Source organism: Sturnus vulgaris, chromosome 2 (genome assembly GCF_052056855.1).
Source record: "Sturnus vulgaris isolate bStuVul1 chromosome 2, bStuVul1.hap1, whole genome shotgun sequence".
Lineage (NCBI taxonomy): Eukaryota > Metazoa > Chordata > Aves > Passeriformes > Sturnidae > Sturnus > Sturnus vulgaris.
The window spans coordinates 41,283,102-41,304,090 of record NC_142244.1 but is presented as its reverse complement, the minus strand read 5'-3'; the positions used below and the strand labels follow the sequence as shown (position 1 = coordinate 41,304,090).

The 20,989-nt window shown below is 38.9% G+C and overlaps 1 protein-coding gene across 5 annotated transcripts in view; it reads right to left on the bottom strand.

Moving 5' to 3' along the window:
- The window catches only part of CEP295 (centrosomal protein 295), a 43,075-nt gene extending 23,209 nt beyond the window's left edge, over window positions 1–19,866 (bottom strand). The window contains exons 1-13 of one of the 5 annotated variants that reach the window (XM_014877520.2): window positions 19,799–19,866; window positions 18,164–18,297; window positions 17,266–17,466; window positions 15,351–15,475; window positions 14,486–14,579; window positions 9,595–9,708; window positions 8,561–8,701; window positions 7,422–7,605; window positions 5,416–5,607; window positions 4,306–4,530; window positions 2,905–3,035; window positions 1,185–1,388; window positions 11–102 (exon numbers count right to left, since the gene is read on the bottom strand). In XM_014877520.2, coding sequence (XP_014733006.2) covers window positions 11–102; window positions 1,185–1,388; window positions 2,905–3,035; window positions 4,306–4,530; window positions 5,416–5,607; window positions 7,422–7,605; window positions 8,561–8,701; window positions 9,595–9,708; window positions 14,486–14,579; window positions 15,351–15,475; window positions 17,266–17,466; window positions 18,164–18,271 — 1,811 coding nt within the window. In that variant the 5' untranslated portion in view covers window positions 18,272–18,297; window positions 19,799–19,866. Of the gene's footprint in view, window positions 1–10; window positions 103–1,184; window positions 1,389–2,904; window positions 3,036–4,305; window positions 4,531–5,415; window positions 5,608–7,421; window positions 7,606–8,560; window positions 8,702–9,594; window positions 9,709–14,485; window positions 14,580–15,350; window positions 15,476–17,265; window positions 17,467–18,159; window positions 18,299–19,798 lie in introns of those variants that run through there. The other 4 variants (XM_088159379.1, XM_088159380.1, XM_088159381.1 and 1 more) reach the window with 4 other exon arrangements.
- Window positions 19,867–20,989: the final 1,123 nt, after the last annotated feature.

Below are 20,989 nucleotides of genomic sequence, written 5' to 3'. Positions count from 1 at the left end.
ATACACTTACCTCTTTTGCTGCAAAAGGCGTTGTTGAAAATTATGTATCATCTGTCTATGACTGTCTTCTCTTGGACTCCTGGTTTCTGATACATTTCCAGTCTAATCAAAATAAACTAATTTTAATTGCATATATACAACTAATTCACAGAAAACTATTATGTCAGCAACTTTAAGATGTATGTTCTTCCACCCAAGTTTACAGAAGTTGCTGGGTACCACCATGTTTGAAGTCTGTGAGATTTCAGCCTGAGGCAATGAAGCTAAAGGAGTTTCTAGAACAGATGGCCCATAGCTACAGTCTCTCTCTGCACACATCAAAGTCAATGGTGCCTACAGCAGCTCAGCCTAAAGAGGTAAATACACCCTGCAAACTCAGGGAGCAATGAGCCAATGTAGCTGCACTTCCAAAGCAATCAGGCTCTCAAAAGAGTACTGGTTGTGCAAATGAGGCAAGATTTTATATATAAAAAAGATTACTTTCCTTCAACATCCTCCATAAATTCCTCTTCTTTAAGCAGCTGTTTGAGATTTAAACAAAGACAGAGGCAGATTTTTGTGTCTTTTTTTTCCCACTATGGATTCTTTTTTCCTTCTTGAAAATGGTTGTATCTACATGCACACTCATTATGTGACTATAATCAGCTTTTACTAATAGGTATTATAAACAGATGTGATTCCCCTCAGACTATAGAGAGACAATACAACAGCAAAAGTCACAATCATAAAAATCACAGAATATCTGAGCTGAAAGGGACCCGCAAGGTCTTCAAAGTCCAGTTCCTGGCCCTGCACAAGACCATCCAAGAGAGTCACAGCGTGTACCTGACAGTATTGTCCAAACACTTCTTGAAACCAAGAGAAGCTTGGTGCTGTGACCACTTCTCTGGGAGCTGTTCCAGTGCCCAACCATCCTCTTGGTTAAAAATCTTTTTTCATAGTATCTATCTAACCTAAACCTCCCCTGACACAGATTCATGCCATTCCTTCGGGTCCAGAGATACCATGTGAAATATAAGCTTGTACACTAGAAAAGGCAGCCTTAAAACATACAAATTTCTAATTCACAGCCTCAGAAATAAAAATTGCCTTAATTGATATAATTTAAAACTGGTAAACAGTGTTCTTGATTTTTATTATAATAATAAATAAAAACCCACACACAATTTTCTATAATTCTTCACCTCATGTTCCATTTGGTTCTGCTGATCTGTGGAAGGGAGACTGTGGTTTTGCACCAGCTCTTCCTCTTCTTTTTTTTTCTTAGCTTGTTCCAAACAGGTTTGCATTTGGATCTTCAGATAATCAGCCTCCAAAAGAGCTTTTTCTTCCTCTATTTTTTTAATCAAAGCCAGCTGCTCCTGTTTCTGTTTCTCTATTTCCTCATTCTATCAAAAAGAAAAATGAGGGGGAATCTCTAGAACTGAATGACAATGAAACCAGACTGCTCACACGCACCATCACACACAAACTTGTGTTCCAAATTACAGAAGAAATTCTCTTGCTTGTGACAGGTATTTCCAAATTGCAACAAGCCTTTAAAAGTAGTTCCAAAGTCTACACGAATAACTTTGCTTTACTGGCTCAATATTTCTAACAATCCCTGAATCCATTTACTATTGCATTATTATCTGTTCTCAAATTAATAAAATGGATAAAATCAGAATCCATTCAAGATATATTATCATTTTCCAAAGACTGCAAAAGAAGTTTTCTTTTTGAACTTACTTGAAAAATCTATTTTGCATCTACCTCAGTTTTTCATCAGAGTTCAACACATCTAAACATTAATTCAAGCTTTACAAAAGCTTCTGAAATAGCTAATGTAAAACCATTTTGAGAGCAGCCCATAAACCTCTGAAGTAGTCTGTTTATTTTCATTCTCTTTCCATGTACCTGTCAGCTACAATTCACTTAGATCCACACTTAGCAACAGCATATGTGCTTTGAGAATGGAAGCAAAGAAAACGTACTGGCAAAGACGAAGTGTACAACTGCCTTTAATGAGAGGCTGAATGGGGATGTCAGGAAATGCAACCTGAGAAAATGCTGGATCTGAGAACAGTTAATGTGAACACAGAACTACGTGCACCTGGCAAAGTGGGAGGAAATGAAGGTTAAAGAAAGTAGCCACACTTTCATAAAGAATCTGTTGCTTGTTTGTTTGGTTTTTCTAAATATCATTATTTTGTCAAATTTTTGTTTCCTTAATTTCTGAACTTAAACTCTACAACTGAAGGCTGCACATAGATCCAAATTTCAACGTTTTTATTTTACTCAGTAAACCGGCATATAACAGCTGGCAGGTCTCTAGGGATACAACAAAAATTAAAATACAATGATATACAATACACAATAGATATAATGAAATCATGCACAAAGTTATTATTTTCTAAATGTAATAAATATAGCATTCTGAGAGACACAAAAAACTTTCTGCATTTGCTTCCTACATAACCTTCCTAGATAACTGAAAAAAAAATTACTCAAAGTTTGTATGCTTTTCCTGTCACTCTAAACACAAACCCATAGAGCTTCCTACATTATTACACAGGGTTAATAACATTTTCAGAGCTGTGTATTGCTGATTATACCCTCCCTTTATAAAACAAAGGTATTCATGTACAACTGGGATTCGCAATTAATCATGATTACCCTCACCTATTAATCATGATTAGCCTTGCCTAAAGCATTTGTTAGATTTGAACAAACTGGAGGTTTCCAACTCTATTCTAAATTCCAGCTACAGCTTCATCATTTTTGAGAAGTATAGAAAATGTTACAGTAAAGGTTTAAATGTTAAGAGTGCCTATAGCTGTTGTATAACCTGAAACATTTTAAAATCTTTTGTAAATCTTTTTTTTACACCGCAACTGAGGTAAGAATAAATACAAACACACTTACCCGCTTCTGTCTCTCCTCTTCTATTCTAATTTTAGCTGCCTCTTCCATTCTGATTTTAGCTGCTTGTTCTTGAGGATGGATTAAAATTGACTTTTCATCTGCAACTGTATTTTCCAACATTTTCATATGGTCTAAAATATACATGTTATTTAGCTGTAATTGCAGTCAGAGTGAGCCTTGGATCTTCTTTACATTTTGCTTTACAGTTTCCCAATTGCTCAACAAAATGCATAAGCTGCTCTTCAAAAGATCTATATCCTACTACTCTGCCTGTCTCCATAAGCTGGAAAATCTGTTTTTTATGTTATTTAAGTCTTTAATAACCCTTTATTGTGTGTCTTTCTTGAAAACACAGTAATGTCCCATTTTCAATGGGATGGAAAATTACTTCTAATATTACTTGGGAGCCCAAAGAGCAAGATCATCCTGAAGAATCAAAAGCCACATATTAACCTCTTGGAACAAAGAGGGTCTAAAACTGGCAGTACTGGGCAGTCTATCTAACATTTGGCTATTGCACAAAAAGCAAGTCTCAATCCTGTACTGTTAGCTTCAAATAGCAGCACATTTTCCCCAAGGCATGGTTTCACTCACACTGCACTCCCCAGTCCCCAGGCACCAAGTTGGCATAGCCACATAAATGATGGAACTAAATCACTTTATCTTGTTTAAAAAAAACAAGCACCCTATGAAAACAAATAACCCAAAAGCAAAAAACGCAAACAACCAAAACACATGCCACAACTTGATCGCTTTAAAACTTCAAAAATCCCACTCAACATACAAGACCAGCAATTCAGCATTAGCCTAACCAGAAGGGCACCAAGGACAAACAAGGGAAGTAACCCCAAGATGATCTGGCTATCAAACAAATTGCAATGTCTAATTGATATAAATTCCAATTTTATAAAAATGTTTTTCGGAATGGTGCCTAAAAGCACAAGAAAAAAATTCCACTCATCTGCTTATGCTTGTCTTGGGCATTTATAGCTGTGAATTTCCAAAGAAAGCAGCTTTTCCAGTTCAACAGATACAGAATTTCAATGCGGATTTCTGCACTGAGAATTCTATCTCTGGAAGCAAACACCTATTAAAGTACAGCAACTACAAGTATGACAACAATTTGAGTGAGATTTGAAAGACAGAAAGATATTTTGGACATCTGCTCTCTTCAAGATCTTAACGGACAAGCTGGACTTAAGAGCAAAAAACCTCTCCTATTTGTGGTTTCAACAAATCCACAGCGGGCACAGATAGGAAACTGTACTTTCATTGAACATGACAAAGCATTTAACACTGAAAGTTCATTAAACAGTTTTGTCACAATCACTGTCACAGCCCCTCCATGCAAGTCTTTTTGTTCCTACAAAACAAACTTTGACGCAAGTATGTACTGTGTACCTTTGGCTTCAGACATTGTATTTTTCTGCTGCTCCTTGTTAAGTTCTAAATCACATAATGGTCTCTTTCCACCAGCAATTGTGCCAGATTCAAAATTTTCAATTTCACTTTGACGCCCTTTCTCACTTTTTGATGTCCACTCCTCTTTTTGGCTTCTAATTTTGTTCAACAATTTCTTTAATGCAAGTTTTGGTCGAGGTTGGCAAGTTTCTCCTTCTTCGTGCCCTATAAAGAATATATACTGTTAAGAGTTTTGGGTAATGAATATCTTCGTATGATAAAAAAAGAACTCTGTTTTTTTATCGCTTACAGAGTTGGACAAATAGCTTAGGTGTATTTTTAAAATCTTAGCAAAATTTTCTCTTACCTGCAAGACAGAAGCAGTAATTTGTCTCTGCAAGCTATAAAAGAATGACTAAGCTGGATGCAGCGTTTTATAGTCAAACTGTAGCAGAAATATACAGTACTATCCCCACACCTGCCCTCTGCTTTCTATCAGCACTGGCAACACAATGCACCACAGACCGAACACCAGACTGTGCCACCCAAGGGATGCAGAAGCGCTTGGCCAAGCAGCAAAGTTCACTGAGACACTTCTGGCTCACATCACATGACCCTGGACATGCCACAAGCAAACAGGACACACTCATGCATCCATTCCAGCCTACTCACAATATGCAGCAGCTCAACCACAAACCTGAACATAAAGGACGCACAATAAACAGACTATAAAGCTTCAACTTTGAAATACCTCAAAATGGAAAATATTTAAGTTCACACATCAGCATCAGTCCATAATTTATACTAATTACACAGGAATAATTATGGCTACTAACAGTGTAGTTTTTACAACTGAAAATTATTCTGAGCATACTAATGAACTGAAGCATATCAGGAAGTCACATTTTCATTTTTAAACTCATCATCATTAGCATATTATCATCTATGCTAACCACAAACCAAATTATACTGAATTATTTTATGCACATTAAGAAATCTTACTACTTAAAGCATTTTACTTAGTACTAAAATGTATTTGATATACTAGACTACTCTTTCCTAATATAAAATGAAAAGGTTTAAGTTAAATATGAAGTTTAGAAGTTTTACTTTCTGGTTCACTAGGGACCTCCTCTTCTATCTCATGTTCTGGTTCTTGTTGAGTATCACAAGGAAGCTCTGGTTGAGTGTCACTAGCAGACTCATGCTCCAAAGAGATATCAAGATCATTATCTTGAGTTCTGTCAGAAGGAGCTGGCAAAGGTTGGGGCTCAAACTGCAAAATCAGGTCTCCTTTCATGTCTAATTAAAAGAGCACAAGGAAATAAAATGACCATTTGGAATACAAATCAAACAACATTGCAAGACCACACTCGCACACAAATCCCCGGGAAATTAAAATATCAATAGGCAATTTCACAACAGACTTATCCAACTTTTTTTCCCCGCCAAAATACAAGATTCAAAACCGTTTAGATCAATAATCATCTATTCACTCAGAACCTCCACAGCAGTTTCTGCTAGAATATGCTACATTTTCAAAATACAAGTTGATGTGATGAAAGGCTCAGTTTTACACCAAAAACAGCTCACAAGAAAAATTACACATGATCCCGGTAACTTCATCAGGGAAAAGACACACCCTGACCTGGCTGTTCACAAGGCTGCCACAGGAGAGTTATTGTACAGTCCAGGTGTGAAATCCCAGAAGACTGCCCAAAAGGAATTCTCCTATGATCACTTTACTGACTGAGAGGGTTACTGCCTACAAGAGATGTGGGACACTTTGGAATTCGATGCTTGTTACATATACTTAGGGGAGGAACTCAAAGCAGGAAAAGGATCAAGTTAGTCAAGGGCAGAATAACCATGAGATAAAAATGTAAAAATGGTGAGATAAATGAGACAGTCAGTACACTTGTCAGGCCATACACTGTGCTGATAATCTGCTCTCTCTTCTCACTAAATTTCAGTTGTAGCTGTTTTCCTATGTGAGGAACACTGAGTTTTGCATGCATGTGCGTGCATAGATACATAAGGGCCAGCAAGTGGAATGGGGACCAGAAGTCACAGGTGCATCTGTGTCTAGAGCACTGCTAACTGCAGAGGTCATAACGAGTGCATTTAAGTGGGTATGAGTATCAGCATGCAGTAGCTAGCACATCACAAGCCAGACTAGCCAGCAAGAATGCTAAGAGGCTTAGGAATCATGCAGCAGGCAGCTGTAAGACTGGGCTAGGTATTGCAGAGGCCAGGGGATCTACAAGTTGTCTAGTGGAGGGATCAGGCAATCCAAGCATTCAAGCCAGCTACAGAGGAGAGGAAGTGATGCTAAGGAACCTGCTAGCACATGTGTGTGCACCTCCAAGACTACAAGAGGATCCAGGGTCAGCTACTGGGTAGACTGAGTACATAAGTCAGTTTCCACAGGAACCCATAGCATGTACATGTCTGTGCATACACTCACATGCCCAGCTGGATCTGTGCAGCAACAACTAGAGTGGAGCAGCAGATCCTGGAGGCTTACATACCCAGCAGCCAGCAAATGGGAAGACTAAGGATCAAGGGCCAGCTGCCAGGTAAGAGCGAGTGTCTAAAGCTATTAGCCAAGTGATCCATTGCACATATTTGAGCACATGTGCATTTGACTGCATACGTGAGTATGACAGGTAACTCTAAGGCTCCAGCAGGAATCACTGGGTAGACACTGGGTGTCTAAGACCTGAGGAAGATCTGTAGTGTAGCAGATAGAGACCTGGAACACAGGGGAACAACTCCTGGATAGACTGGTGTCTTAGCATCTAAGACTGATTGCTGGAGGGATCCATATCATATTACAGACATACATCCCACTAAAATGCCTTCATCTTGATCAGCCAGAGCACTAAACAAAAGGAGGGCATTTGTGCTGTTTGTACTTAATGTACTGTGTAATGTGCTGTGTTTTCCCTGTTGGCCTGCATGGCCAGCTGTATGGATGTGCTCTGGAAGTCTGTGTGTGTGCCAACTATGAATACACACACGGCCTCACTACTGGCTGGACCTCGTAAGAGGAAGCTGCAGCAGCCTCTCCTTTACTGGGTACCAGATTCAGCAACCTCCAACAAAGAACTTACTCCTGTCTTCACTGTACATTTCTTCAAATGCAGACTCCAGTTCTCTCTGCCATTCTTCTTTTATTTCCATGCGTTTGTATGGTGGCACTGAAAGCTGAGGTGGCATCTGTGCAACAAACTGTCTCCTGCGCATCCGATCCTGAGCTTGCATTTGCTCCAGTTCTTCCAGGAGTCTTTCCCTGTCCTTCAAGAATAAAGAAGGGATAACATAAACCTTCCTTCAGTGCTCACATTCAGACAGCCACATATCAAGACTGATACAAAACGCTTCCATTTGGTTATTTAGTGTTTGCTTAATGTTCAAAGTTAATCTTATTCTAGGGAGAAAGTGCTTCCTCAGGAGAAGGCTCTATCAGCCATTTAGACACAAGAGTCATCACTACTACACAGAAGATCTGATGCTGAGTAAAGGATCAGACTCTCTACCTGTTGGCCAACTTTCCTCAAGATAATTAAACCTTCGGTACTCATTCACTTCTTTTGCCAAGTGAGTTTTGTTAGTATATAACTCAGCAGTTGCTACTTTTTAAGATAGAAACAAATACTCTTTGGCACACTGAGTATATGCGAGACGTATTAAAAAAAAAAAAAAGTTTGTTGGGAGGTTTTTTCCTGTTAATTTCAGGAGCACCAGTAATATTTCCAGAAATCCCCATTTTAGCTTGGTTACTCATTCAGGGCTAATCATAGCCCAGCTGATAAAAAGCAAGCTTTTCATTTTCTAGCCAACAAAAATACTTGTGAAACTATCAGACAACAAAAGATTTTTGAGCGTTGATCTCAGTACAAATACTTTTCTCAATAGTTCAATTTTTATTTCTTAAAGGAAACTATTTCAACATTTCCAGCCTTGCATGCAAACAAAATGACAGTCTTTAAATAAAAACTTTGAAAAGATTTCAAAACATTAAACATTCAGAAAACAAAAATTAAGAGGATGTTCCTTCATTCTCACTCCTTCCAGATGCCAAAACAAGCAAACAGATTTTGCCTTTTTTTTTTTTTTTCAAAGATATTCTGCAAACTTTATTTAGTCTATCAATTTCTCTCCTGTAAATGTAATTCCTTTATTAATCACCTACCTACAACTTACTTAGCAGTGGTCTGACATTAAAAACAGGCATAGCTACTTTGCCTACCTTGGCCAATTGGATCTTCTTCAAGGCGTGACTTCCTCTAACATGTGCCTTTTCAAGCTGCTTTCTTCTCTCCCTCTCTGCCTCCCTGTGTAGTTCCTCCAAACGTCTCCCTTCTTCTTCAGCAGCTAAATGAGCATCTGGCTGGCAGTCAATCAATAGTTTAGTCCACTAAGTTCTTTGATAGTTTAAAGTATATTTAACAATAAATAAATGAATAATTCTGCAGTAAAAGCACTTTAAAAAAGACATACAATGCCATATGAACATCCTTGAATGTTTATGTTGCAAGCAGGACCAAAATCATTTTTTACCTTTGGAAAAAAATTCATAGTTACATATTTTGTAAGTTTAGATGACAAAGTGTTCCAGTTTCAAGCTCTACCAGGGACAATCATTTATATGATTTATTTGTTATCACAGAATTATTATTTTTCGTACAATACATGGTAAAATGAATGATATGGCCAACATTACAGATTGAGTACTTCTATCCTTATGGTTTTATTTTAAACAAGGGGAAAAAAAATCCCTGAAATATCTTCAGTATCATTTGGGAAACCAGAAACAATCTGCAACTTTCAAAGAAGAAAAATCTTACTAACATAAAAATATACTTAGTAAAAGAAAAAGTCATTCCAAACAAGCAAGGCAAATACAAGGCAAGTCTGGGAGTACATTGCTAAAAAGAGGGGAAGAGAGAAAAGCAGGACAATTGCAGCTATCAATTCAGCATAAGCCACAAGTCTTCCAGTTAGGGTGTCTGAACATTATACCAGCTTTGTGACTTCACCTTCTAATAAAAGCCTGTTCACAAGAGACTGCCAGGTGTGATCTCCTAAGTGACTGAGCACCTTACAGGCTTTAAAAGCCTGTCCATCTGAGATTCTCTCTAGTAAGCAATGTAACAACTGCTTTCTACAAGTTCATATCTTTAAACAGGTTCTAGAAAATCCAACAGCTGATATCCAGACAATGTGTGCAATGTAAAGAAACATATAAGTAAGACTGTAGCACAAACACTTGGAGTTAATCACCTGCTTTGCATCCACTGCTCTGTCCACCAAAGCTTCAGCAATATGGTAACGTGTAACAGAAAAGTTGCCAGCACCACCAGACTTCATTGCAATGATCTTTTTCACTTCAAAACTCTAGGAAGAAAAGTACAACCACAGCTGTATCACAGAACAGTATCTCCACCAAAGCAGCTGAACAGAAGTGATCTGTACAGTTAAATTACTACTAAAAGAAACCCACCCCACCAAATTCTGTCCTGAAAATGTTGTTTAAAACCTTACATACATGTAATAATTAATAAACCATATCAGCACAAGGCAGATCTAGAGGGCTTTAATAACTGAGAGCATCTAACAGTCTTAGGCAAATCCCTGCACGGAAATTGATGTTCATCAGTGTCATGTTCCAAAAGCACTAATTTGAAAGCACTTGAGTTTAATGCATTAATACAAATCCCACTTACAACAACTGTCACATTCACCTCAGAGCAGGGCAACCACAGACCCATAATATAATTATACCCAACAGCAACGCAACACTTGTCAAGTACAGACTTGCTTCATGAAACTCAGAGCCATTACATCCAATTTATTAGTTGACCGGAGAAAAGAGCACTTTCTGTGACTTCACTGAACAGTGTCTATTCATAGAATGCTACGTTGGTGTGATTTTTTAGTTTTGGGTACACTAACACATTTCAGCTCTTTTCTGGAAGTCTGAACAATGAGCCATCAGACCCCCCCACCCTCTTCGTTGGCACAGCCTCATGTTTTCAGTAGCAAAGTAACGAGGTTAGGTAACTCAATATACTGTAGGACCTGTCTTTGTACTTAACATCTCCTCCATTAATTTTCTCTCAGCTTCCCCTCCTTTTTTCTCCTAAAAAGGTGTTCTTATCCACATTAACTAAATCAGAAAGATTCATAGCTTGAGTGGTCTAAAACTAACATGATCATAAAGAAATGCACACACACAAAGAGAAGCATTAAGTCTCAGGAAATTTTAAATTTATATCTGCATAAGAAGAGGCATACAATATTTCAGTATTGACTAACACTGTTTTATGAAGACTGTAGAAAGTAAAGTCTTTAAATGAAAATCAAGGAAGCACAGAATCATTTATATTGGGAAAAATCATCATCAAGTCCAGCCATTAACTCAGCACTGCCAAGTCCACCAACAAACCATGTTCCTCAGTGCCAAAACTCACATCTTTTAGACACCTCCAGGAATGGAGACTCCACCACTTCCCCAAGCAGCCCTTTCCAGTGCTTGACAAGCCAGTGAAGAATTTTTTTCCTAATATCCAGTCTAAACTTTCCTTGGTGCAACTTGAGGCTATTTCCTCTTGTCCTATCATTTGTTACACCTGAGTGAAGAGATCCACCCTCACCTGGTTACACCCTCCTTTCAGGCAACTGCAGAGAGTGATAAGGTTTCCCCTGAGCCTCCTTTTCTCCAGGCTAAACAGCTCCAACTCACTCAGCTTTGTGCTCCAGACACGCTGCCCTTCTCTGGACATGCTCCAGCCCCTCAATGTCTTTCTTGTCATAAGGGACCCAAAACCGGTAAAACTACTTTTAGCCTCACCAAAAGAACTTAAGTAACTAATTTTATGGTCCTTAAACAATATTATTGCATGATATTCTAGTAGGTAAAAAACCAAACTGCTAAATTTCTTAACCAATAAAAATCATAATAATTGTAATAGATAAGTATTAACCAAACCACTTGGAAACACTGATTATAACTATGAAAACAGAAAAATCCCAGGCCTAAACCTCATTAGCCAGATTACCAGTGCTTGCCCTGTACTGGGTTACTTTCAGCATGTACAATTAAACATCTCTTATGAGTTATTAAAAAAATATTAAAATTAACAAACCAATAACAAATAATTATCTATTACATGTAATCAATCAAACCTCCAGAATTTTATTCAAAAGCTGCAAAGATGTGAGAATTATGTTGGAGGCTGCAATTTTCCAATTAATGTCAAAAGCAATTTAGGCTGAAAAAAATACCATACTTCAATCATGGTTTTGTAACTCCTTCCCCCTTTTTCTTTTCATTCCTTCAAAAAGCAAGTAATTCTATACTAAAATCTGGCAAAACTGGAGCAGCAAAGTATCGTGAAATAGGACAAAAAACCCAATAAAAAAAACATGATCCCAACTCTACAAATGCTATGAATACTGGAGCAGAGTATAGTAACGCTTTTTAGAATTTATTTTCATTCCATAAAAATCTAAAAGATCATGTAAGAAAAAGTAAGTTTACCAGAACTCTGCAACGTTTTTCAATAAAATGGTGTTTACAGCTTAAGTTCAATTAAATAAGTTTTCATTTGGTCTAACTAAATATGGTCTCAATTCCTAAAATCCACAATTCTGAGAACCAAAATGGGTTATGACATTAGAGTAAAAATACTTCTTTTCTAACTGGGTAAAATAACAATAATAGGAGTATCTTTAGGGAATGTTTCTTACATTCTAAGCAATCATGCCATGAACAACAGTGCCCTAGCTCCTTTTTATGAAATTATAGTCAATTGTTACTGCAACAGAGCATCAGATTATGATTATCGTTATATTTAATAAGCTCCTTATGCAAACTGATTCAAAAAAAAAAGCAGACTTATTCAGATGACCCTGTAATTTGCTGTAATTCACAGGATTTAAAGTTAAACAATTTAAATTCAGTGCCTTTTGAGTAACACATTTGCAAGACAAAGCCCCACGTTTACCTTCCCCTAACTGACAGTCAGTATCTTTATTTTCTCTCTCTTGAAGCAGAAACAGGAATAAAAATCTCTCAATCTTTCAATTATTTAACACTTTCCTCCATGAAGTACATGGCATGCAATAACTCTTTGAAGAAAATAGCTTCATTCTCAGCCCTGTGCCCTCCCAGCCATAGGTCTACAACAAAATGATTAAAATCTATACAGATATGAAAACCAGAAGAAAGGCTTAAAGCCAGCTAGTCTTTAAATGGAACAAATTGACACGTTGTGCTATACTAAAACAGCAATCTCTTTCCTCAACAAAAACTCAACATGTCTCTAAAATTACTGATTCAATCTGCCATTATCACCACATGAACTTCATAACAGAAACAAAACCTACATACTGTAGAAAACCCAGATGTTTGCAAACTCTGCTAAAACCAGTTACAAATCACATTCGTTGAAAAGGAGAATAAAGGACATTCGGTAATGGATGGAAATGCATTAATTTTTGGAAAGGAACAATATTAAATAGAGCACTGACCTAGACATATCATCCAACACAATTGTATATACAATTCTGGTTTCACCAGAACTCAGAGAAACATGGAAACTAGCCTTCTTGCTTCCCCTAACACACTAAAGAATGAGGAGAAAATTCTGCATTTATAAAATGGAAAGGAAGATGCATTATTGATGTTGCAAGATAAAAAGTATTAAATAAAAGTATTACATATTAAGTACTGTGTCAGTTGTTATGGAGGTTAACTGCAGTAACTATCTACAGAGAAGGGTTAAATAAAATTTGATATAAGACACATTCTAAACTGCAAAAGTTACTACAAAGTAAAGCCACAGCATCTCGTGCCTTCCCAACAGTTTAGTTCAGTTGCTAAACTGAGCAACAGAACCACCTGAGACCCAGGAAATAAAGTCAAAGTGATACATTGACTTTAGAAGTGATACAGTGACTGATACAGATTTCACCTGCTCTACACCAGACACACCAGGAACACACCCTGTGGCACAACATAGATGGGAACAGCAGCACAAAAGGGTGTGTGAATCTACCTGAACTCTCATATACATGAACTCATACTTCACCAGAAATAACCCCAAACTTCGCAACTTACAACAATAGTTTTAATCTTCACTCATATCCAGCTTACACAACATTAAAAACCTTGGGAAGCCAATAAGAAGACCTAGAGAGAAACTTGTACTAATGAAAGGCCATTGGTACTCCTTCTAATCATTCTTAAAACAGTGAGGGTCAAACCTTACTCAGTTTTCCCAGATAAAACACCAAACCCCTATCATCCTGCACTCCAACCTGTACATAACATGCTGGGATGTATCTGGAAAGTTTTGAAAGCTTCACTGGCTCTGAGAGGGCCTAGTATACCTCAGCCCTTTCTCTTATTGTCAGTAGTCTGAATATTCCTGAACCCAAAGGTCTAAAAGGGCACACCACCACATGAGGCAACTTAAACTCTGCATTCATTAAGTTCTATTAGTTAACTCCAAAGTAAAAAAGCATGTAATGTTCTTTCAGCAGTTCAGATCTGTAGTCCTACAGGAAATTCTACACATATGCACCAGCTCTATGAAATCAAAGCAGCATGAATGGGCTACAAAGCCACATCTCGAAAGGCTGCAGCCTCCCCAACAGACTTGTTTTGACGGTTTCCTATCAAAATTAAAGAGCTTCTCCTTCATTTAGTACTCCCTACAGGAAATTGAAAGGAGAAAAACATCCCAACAAAGCGGCCTCACAGCTAAAGAGATAGAATTGTCTTTATTACTGAACTAAACAAAATGCTGTTAACTACATCAATATGACAGAAGGCTGAGGAGGTATGTAATGTACATTGTAAAGTCTCATACCACTAGGGCTACTAAATGAAAATATGATGAAAGTTTAAAAAGACACATCAACTACAAAAATAAGAGTCTGATTACAAGAAATAAAATTCACATATAACAAGAGATCAGTAAAGTACCCAAGCTTAGTAGCAAGAACTCTGCTAATATATAATTAATTCATTCTCTTGGCTTTTGCTGAACCACTCTCCTTAAAGTATGCAAGTAACAACTCTGGATGTCCTGATGCAAAGAGTCAGACCAATAAATATACATGGTATTCCTGAAATTGTGATCATTGTTGTATCATGGACACATACCTCAAAAGGATGTGGTGGAGGAGGTGGCAGGCTTGCAACTTTGGCTGCTCTTTGTCTTTCCACTTCCAGAGCACGTTTACGTGCATCTGTTCGTCTTGGGGGACAAAAACAAAACAAACCACAAAAGAGAAGAGAGATGGAAAATTATGCAAGCAAAAGTGACAGAACAGTGCAAAATAAAAGGTAAACCTAAGATCACATTCCTAAGTACCTGCACGGAATCTCAGGCCACAGGGATGGGGAAACATCAAAAAGACAACAGAACTTAGGCTGGAAGGCAGCATTAAAAATCACCTTCTTCAAGTTATGCAAATCGTTAATATATACAAGCATCCCAAAAGCAATGCAAAATCTCTTTTTGACCTAAGTTTCCAGAAAGCATAGTGCACTTCAACATACTTTAATTGCTTGAGTGTACATATACTTAACTATTTAATTTGCAGGTCTTAGCTCTACGCCAGCACAGCTATGCCCAAGAGGACACAGACCATTTCCCGTGCCAGCTCAAGTTAGTGCAATCTGCTTAATAAAAAAGCCCTAAGAAGGAAGACCATGACAAATGCACTAGGTCCTTTTTCCAGGTAGTTAACTCTCCATCAGGAACTGGCTTGACAACATTTCATTTCATACGTCACTGAACTCCTGGAGAGTCTATAAGGCCAGCTTGAATATCTGACACTCTTGTCTTGGTTTTAAAGCTACAGGTTTTATCAAAAGCCATAAGCTTTGTCCATGAGCATTAATTCTCTAGCCCATAAAATTTCAAGATTGAAAAAGCTCCAAGCAAGAAGGATTAACATTTTTGGCTTTCAACTTGTGACACTGTAAAGTTTATTCTTAATAAAACAAAATAACTATTGCATACCTGGCTTGCTCACGAATTGTTTTCTCTTTCTGGTGCTTCTGCTCTATCAGAGCTTTTCTATGTCTCATCTCTGCTCTTTGTTTCCTTTCCTCTGCTTGCTTTGCCAGAGCTTCTAAGTCAGGTTCCTTAACATTGAAATATTGTAATCACTTAATACAAAATTTTACTCACATCTCATACTATCAGTATGATATTCCAAATTACATACTGCTAGTAAGAAGCACAAGCTCAAAACTACCTTCTACTGTATTAGGGTAAAAATACTCTAATAACTTTCCCTTCTCTGCCATCTTTATTTTCTTTTTCTCCACCAACAGCAGCGAAACTGCCACATCCCTCAGCCAATTTAACCAAATATTGATGTAGAAATCTTAGCTTCTTCTGCATCAGTTTGATGAAAAGGATAATTAAACACCCTGTTAATTTAAATTTAGTTATTTAAACACGCTGTAGCAAATACAGACTAAACTGTGTAGAAAAAGAATATTACTGCCCTTCAGCCATCAACAGAAACATTCATTATTAGTTCTCTGTTCCTATAGTACTGGTTCCACAGATTTTTACCAACTCACCCATCCTAGCATTGGAAAGGACTTTATAAAGAAGTTGATTCAAAGACACTGATATATGGAAAAGCATAATGCTATTTTACTTTGGTTTCAAGATCCCGACTAATTCAGGAAGTAAGCTACTCTGTGAAATCCATGTAAAAAATTTACGGTTGATTTCTGTAAACCTGATTCAGAGTCAAACCTATAGAAAAATTCTACCCAGCAATCTCAATGATCTCTCAAGCAGAGCCTACACAATTTACAGGATTTTAAAGAAAATGAAACCAGTTTATAGGTGCAGAATTAAAAAGTGACACCTATTTGCAGTCCAGGCAAAGGCCTCTGAAGCCCTTACCAAGGCTTTCCATGTTACTGGAGTACTGAAGGAAAAAAAAAAAAGTTAAGTGTATTTTCTCAATCATAGAAAAGACCCATGGTGGAGAAAAAATTACTGTACTACTGGTATAATTGAGATACTGAATCATTACATACAATTTAGTCAAGTACAAACATATATGATCACACAAGCTAATACAAACAAAGTAATTTTAAAGTCTGCCCAGCAAAATTCTATGGACAATAGGTCCATAGACTATCTTATGGAAAGATACCTGCAAAAAAGTACATAACTTCTAAAAAACTTCCATTCTTAAAAAGTTGTCTATTTAGGCATCAGGACTTCAAAATCAGAAATGTCAAAGAAACACCAAACAAACAGCAATTTTGGTATTTCTAAAACATCAAAATTATGTCTGACAATATATGCTGGTATTGGCGGAGACAGAAATTATTTTCTTCACAGTGGCTGGTATGAATGAGGCTGCGTTTTGGATTTGTGCTGAACACAGAGTTGATAATATAGAAATGTTTTTGTTATAGCTGAGCAGGGTGCACATAGAGCCAAGGCCTTTTCTGCTTTTTGTGCTACCATACTGGTGAGTAAGTTAGGAGTGGCTGGGAGGAGACACAGCCAGAAAGGTGACTCCAGCTGTCCAAAGAAATACTCCAGACCACATGGCATCATGCTCAGTACATAAAGTGGGGGAAATAAGGAGGAAGGGGTCAATGTTTGGAGTGATGGTGTTTGTCTTCTCCAAGCAACCATTACACATGATGGGCCCCTGCTGTCCTGGAGACGGGCCTGGCCATGGGAAGCAGTGATTTAATTCTTTGTTTTCCTTTGCTCTGTGTGTGGTTTTTGCTTTCCCTATTAAACTGTCTATATCCCAACCCATGAGTTTTCTGGCTTTAACCCTTCTGATTCTCTCCCTGGTCCCACTGGTGAGGGAGTGAGCAAGCAGCTGCCTGGTGCTTGGCTGCTGGCTGGGGTGAAACCATGACACAATGAAACTAAGCTCACTTACATTCTCCTTGGCCTGTCGGTGACCCTCCCCAATCGCTCTTAAGCTTGATAGATACAGTTCTTCCAGGGCTTTCATCTTCTCATCCTGTGCCTTCTGCCATTCAGCTCTCAGTGCCTCCTCTAACTGATGCAGTTGTTCTTCTCTCTTCTGCTTTACCTTCTGCCTTATCTGGCAGGAGATATACTTCTGCTGCTCTCTGACCTGTAGAAATAGCATTTATGTTTGTCAGCAATTCAAGAAAAGCACAGTACTTTTTGCAGCAAGACTTTCCACAATATAGTCTACCATCCTTCCATCTCATCTACTACTCTATTCACAATCTATCCAGAAAATATTTTCAAGTTGCTGTTACCTTTTTCCAAAATTAACATATCAAATAATAAATTTAATTAAATGCTTCTATTAAAGTCCAAAAAATTACAAACAAGCAACAAACTGCAAAAACTGCTTGGAATACCATTCCCTCCAAAAATACAACACAGTAATTTATGAAAGGCTCCTGTTACAATTCAACATGGTTTTAAAAAAATTAACAACTATACCAAATACTTAGTAAACACAGTTTATTATTTTCCACTTTGTATTTTAGGCTTTTTTTTTTTTTTTTTTTTTACAGAAAGGGTTGTCAGCACTGGAACAGGATGCCCAGGGAAGTGGTTGAGTCACTACCCCTTGAAAAGTTCCAAAGACATGTAGATGTGGCACTTAGGGACATAGTTTAGTGGTGGACTTGGCAGTGCTGGATTAATAGTTGGACATGATGACTGCATGAAAAGTTTCACCGTTTTACAAAACTATTACCTTGAAATTTAGCTTACAGGAAATAATATTTTCAGTTACTTTTCTTAAATTATTTGTTACATCATCAAACACAACACATGGAAAAATACAGGCATACCTGTTGGAGCCTCAGTTTTCTTCTTCTTTCGTATTCTTCTTTCAGAAACATGGCTTCTTCATTAGGACTAAGCCTCAATGTTCCAGCTGTAGCAAGTTTCCTCTTCATCTTTGGACACACTGAATAATCAACTTCTATGAGAACAATGCAAAGCAAAAGAAAAATTGTGCATAAATGACACTGGCAAAACAGCTATAAAAACAGGATAATGTTTCTGCCATAACGTTGTCAACTCTATCATGGTATCTGTGTGTGACAGCTACAACTGTTCATATCTGTATTTCAGAAGTCTTTTCCAACCTTAATAACTCTTTACTGTAATGAACAGCATTGGCTCAGTCTTGGTGACAAAAGACACAAAAAGATAATGTTTTTTAACTACTCTGAGCTACGTACCAAACACTGCAATAGTATCACATTCACAGTCTACTCTGTGGACCAGCTATGAACGTTTGCAAAGCGAAGAGTGAACAACATTCTGCTCCTAGGAAGATTTAAAAACAAAACCACAGACTATGGAAAAGGACACCCCACAGTAAAGCAGGCTGGTCACTCAGGTGATTTGTACTGAAATACTCTCATAACCGTGGTAGGGAAGAGTTAAGACACAGCAGCAAATCTGTTGATGCTTTTGGCTGCACTCCAAAGTTTTCTGCCCTACAGGCTCTGAAACCGTAGCAACAGCCTGGGTACCAAGCATTTCACTGGAAAGCTGAAACTGCTCACTTTTATTCAAGTTTTCCTAAGAAGACAAATTTCAAATTAGGTTTCCCTCGAGATTTTACTGTGAAACAAGAATCTTCTGGTTCTACAGACAGCTTCCCATTTTCCTCATAATTACGATTTTCATACGCACAAAAAAACAACAAAAAACTTCTTCCATCTGATATGTAGCCTGTATAAAATTCCCCTCCTCCTAAATCAAGCAAGATTTTTACTAGATCATTAGATATTTATAACCCTGGAAATATTCGCACGAAACAAGCACAGACTTTCAAAACTCACTAAAAAAACTAGTGAGTAATTCATATAGCGCTAACAGTTTAACCTACATATCGCACCTGGAAACAATTATTTTCACCATCATATATACTGATCTTGGTCTATTAAGAGACACAGTACCATAGATAAAACAGCAAGACTGTAAAGAAATCAGGTGAGGTGTAAAGCCGAAGATCCATAAGATACTTTTGGTAAAGAGTTATTAAAGCAATGAATCCCGAGCTCTTTGCAGCATAAAAACGGAGTGTAGAATCCTGGGTCCTGCCAGCCCTCCCTTACTCGTCACCCGACGAGATACGGAAGTTTATCACGGCAAAAAATTTAGTAGTAAATTACTACATTTTCTCTCACACACACACTCCTAAAGAGAAGAAAAATGTAGAGGATGACTGATGCAAAGCAAGGGTGTAAAAGATAAGAGCAGAGGCAGAGACTGAAAAGGCCACGCTTGCCCGGGCTCAGCCGCCGCACGATGGGGATGGTGCGGGGCGGAGAGGGCCAGGCACCTGGATCCGCCCGAGTGGAGGAAGGACTGCATAGAAGGAGGAGAAAATAAAACAGCAGAGGAAGGAAAAGCAGGGAAAGGAAGAAGAGGGGAGAAGGAAGGGGAGAACGCAGCCGCCCCGCACGCACCCGCCGCCGCCGCCTGGGCCCTCCCGCTCGCCGTGGCCAACGGCCGCCGCTCCTGACACGTGACTCCGCGCCCCCAACGAGTCGTCAATGGCGCATGCGCCACTGCCCGCCCCTGCCGCCGAGCCCCGCCCCCGTCCCTCGATGGCCAATTGGAGCTCGGGGCGGCAGCGGTGGCGCGCGCGCCCAATATAAAAGCGGCGCTGTGGGCAAAGAGGCTGTTCATAGCCCCAAGGCTCCGTTAGTGTTGTTCTGTAGCAGTCAGCCCCTTCCCCATGACCGATCTAAGTGCGGACAGTGCCTTGCTTCCCTAACGTGGCAATCTCAGCCCGCATCTGCAGGGGCTCATCACCACGGCTTCCTCATAGCCCCGCACCAGGAGCCCGCAGTCGGAGTTTCCAAGTGCTCATGTGGGAGGGGCACTCACTGTCCGAGCTTGAAATGCTGAGAGAGCGGAATAAAACGGAATCCTGCTAGTTCTGCCTCACTAGTGTTACTTCTATGCAGCTTCCCTGCTCAGCGCTCTTTTTGGTTGCACCTTGTCAATAGAAGGAGTATTATAGAATGATAAAATGGTTTGGTTTGTAGGCAGACCTCCAAGATTATTTAGTTCCAACCCCATTCAGGCCATGGCAGTGCCTCTGTACCTGTAGTGCCGCTCTGCCAATCGTCTGGGCTTGTACACGGCTTCTGCAGTGGGCACACCTGTGCTGCTGCCTCAACCTTATAGCTAAACCTTTCCTTATAAACCTAATTTTTAACTAGCGCCTGCCCCTCATAGGTCCGATGCAATGCTTGCTTCTTTGCTGGTAGCATGTAGTGACAGGACAAGGGGGGTAATGGATCTAAACATAAAGAGAATAGGTTTAGATTAAACATTAGGAGGACGTTCTTTACTGTGAGGGGGATGAGGCAGTGGCGCAGGTTGCCCAGAGAAGCTGTGGGTGCCCCATCCCTGGAAGCTGGATCCCCCAAGACCAGGGTGGGTGAGGTTTTGAGGAACCTGGTCTAGTGGGAGGTGTCCCTACCCATTGCAGGGGGGTGGAACCAGGCGATGTTTAAGGTCCCATCCTATCCAAACCCTTCTATGATTACTCCTCACGCTTCACCTTTCTTTCTAAAAGGAGCCATCTATGGTGTGTGAGATTTGCAGCAGTTGGGATTTGAAAGTGGAGACATCAGATACCCTTGATT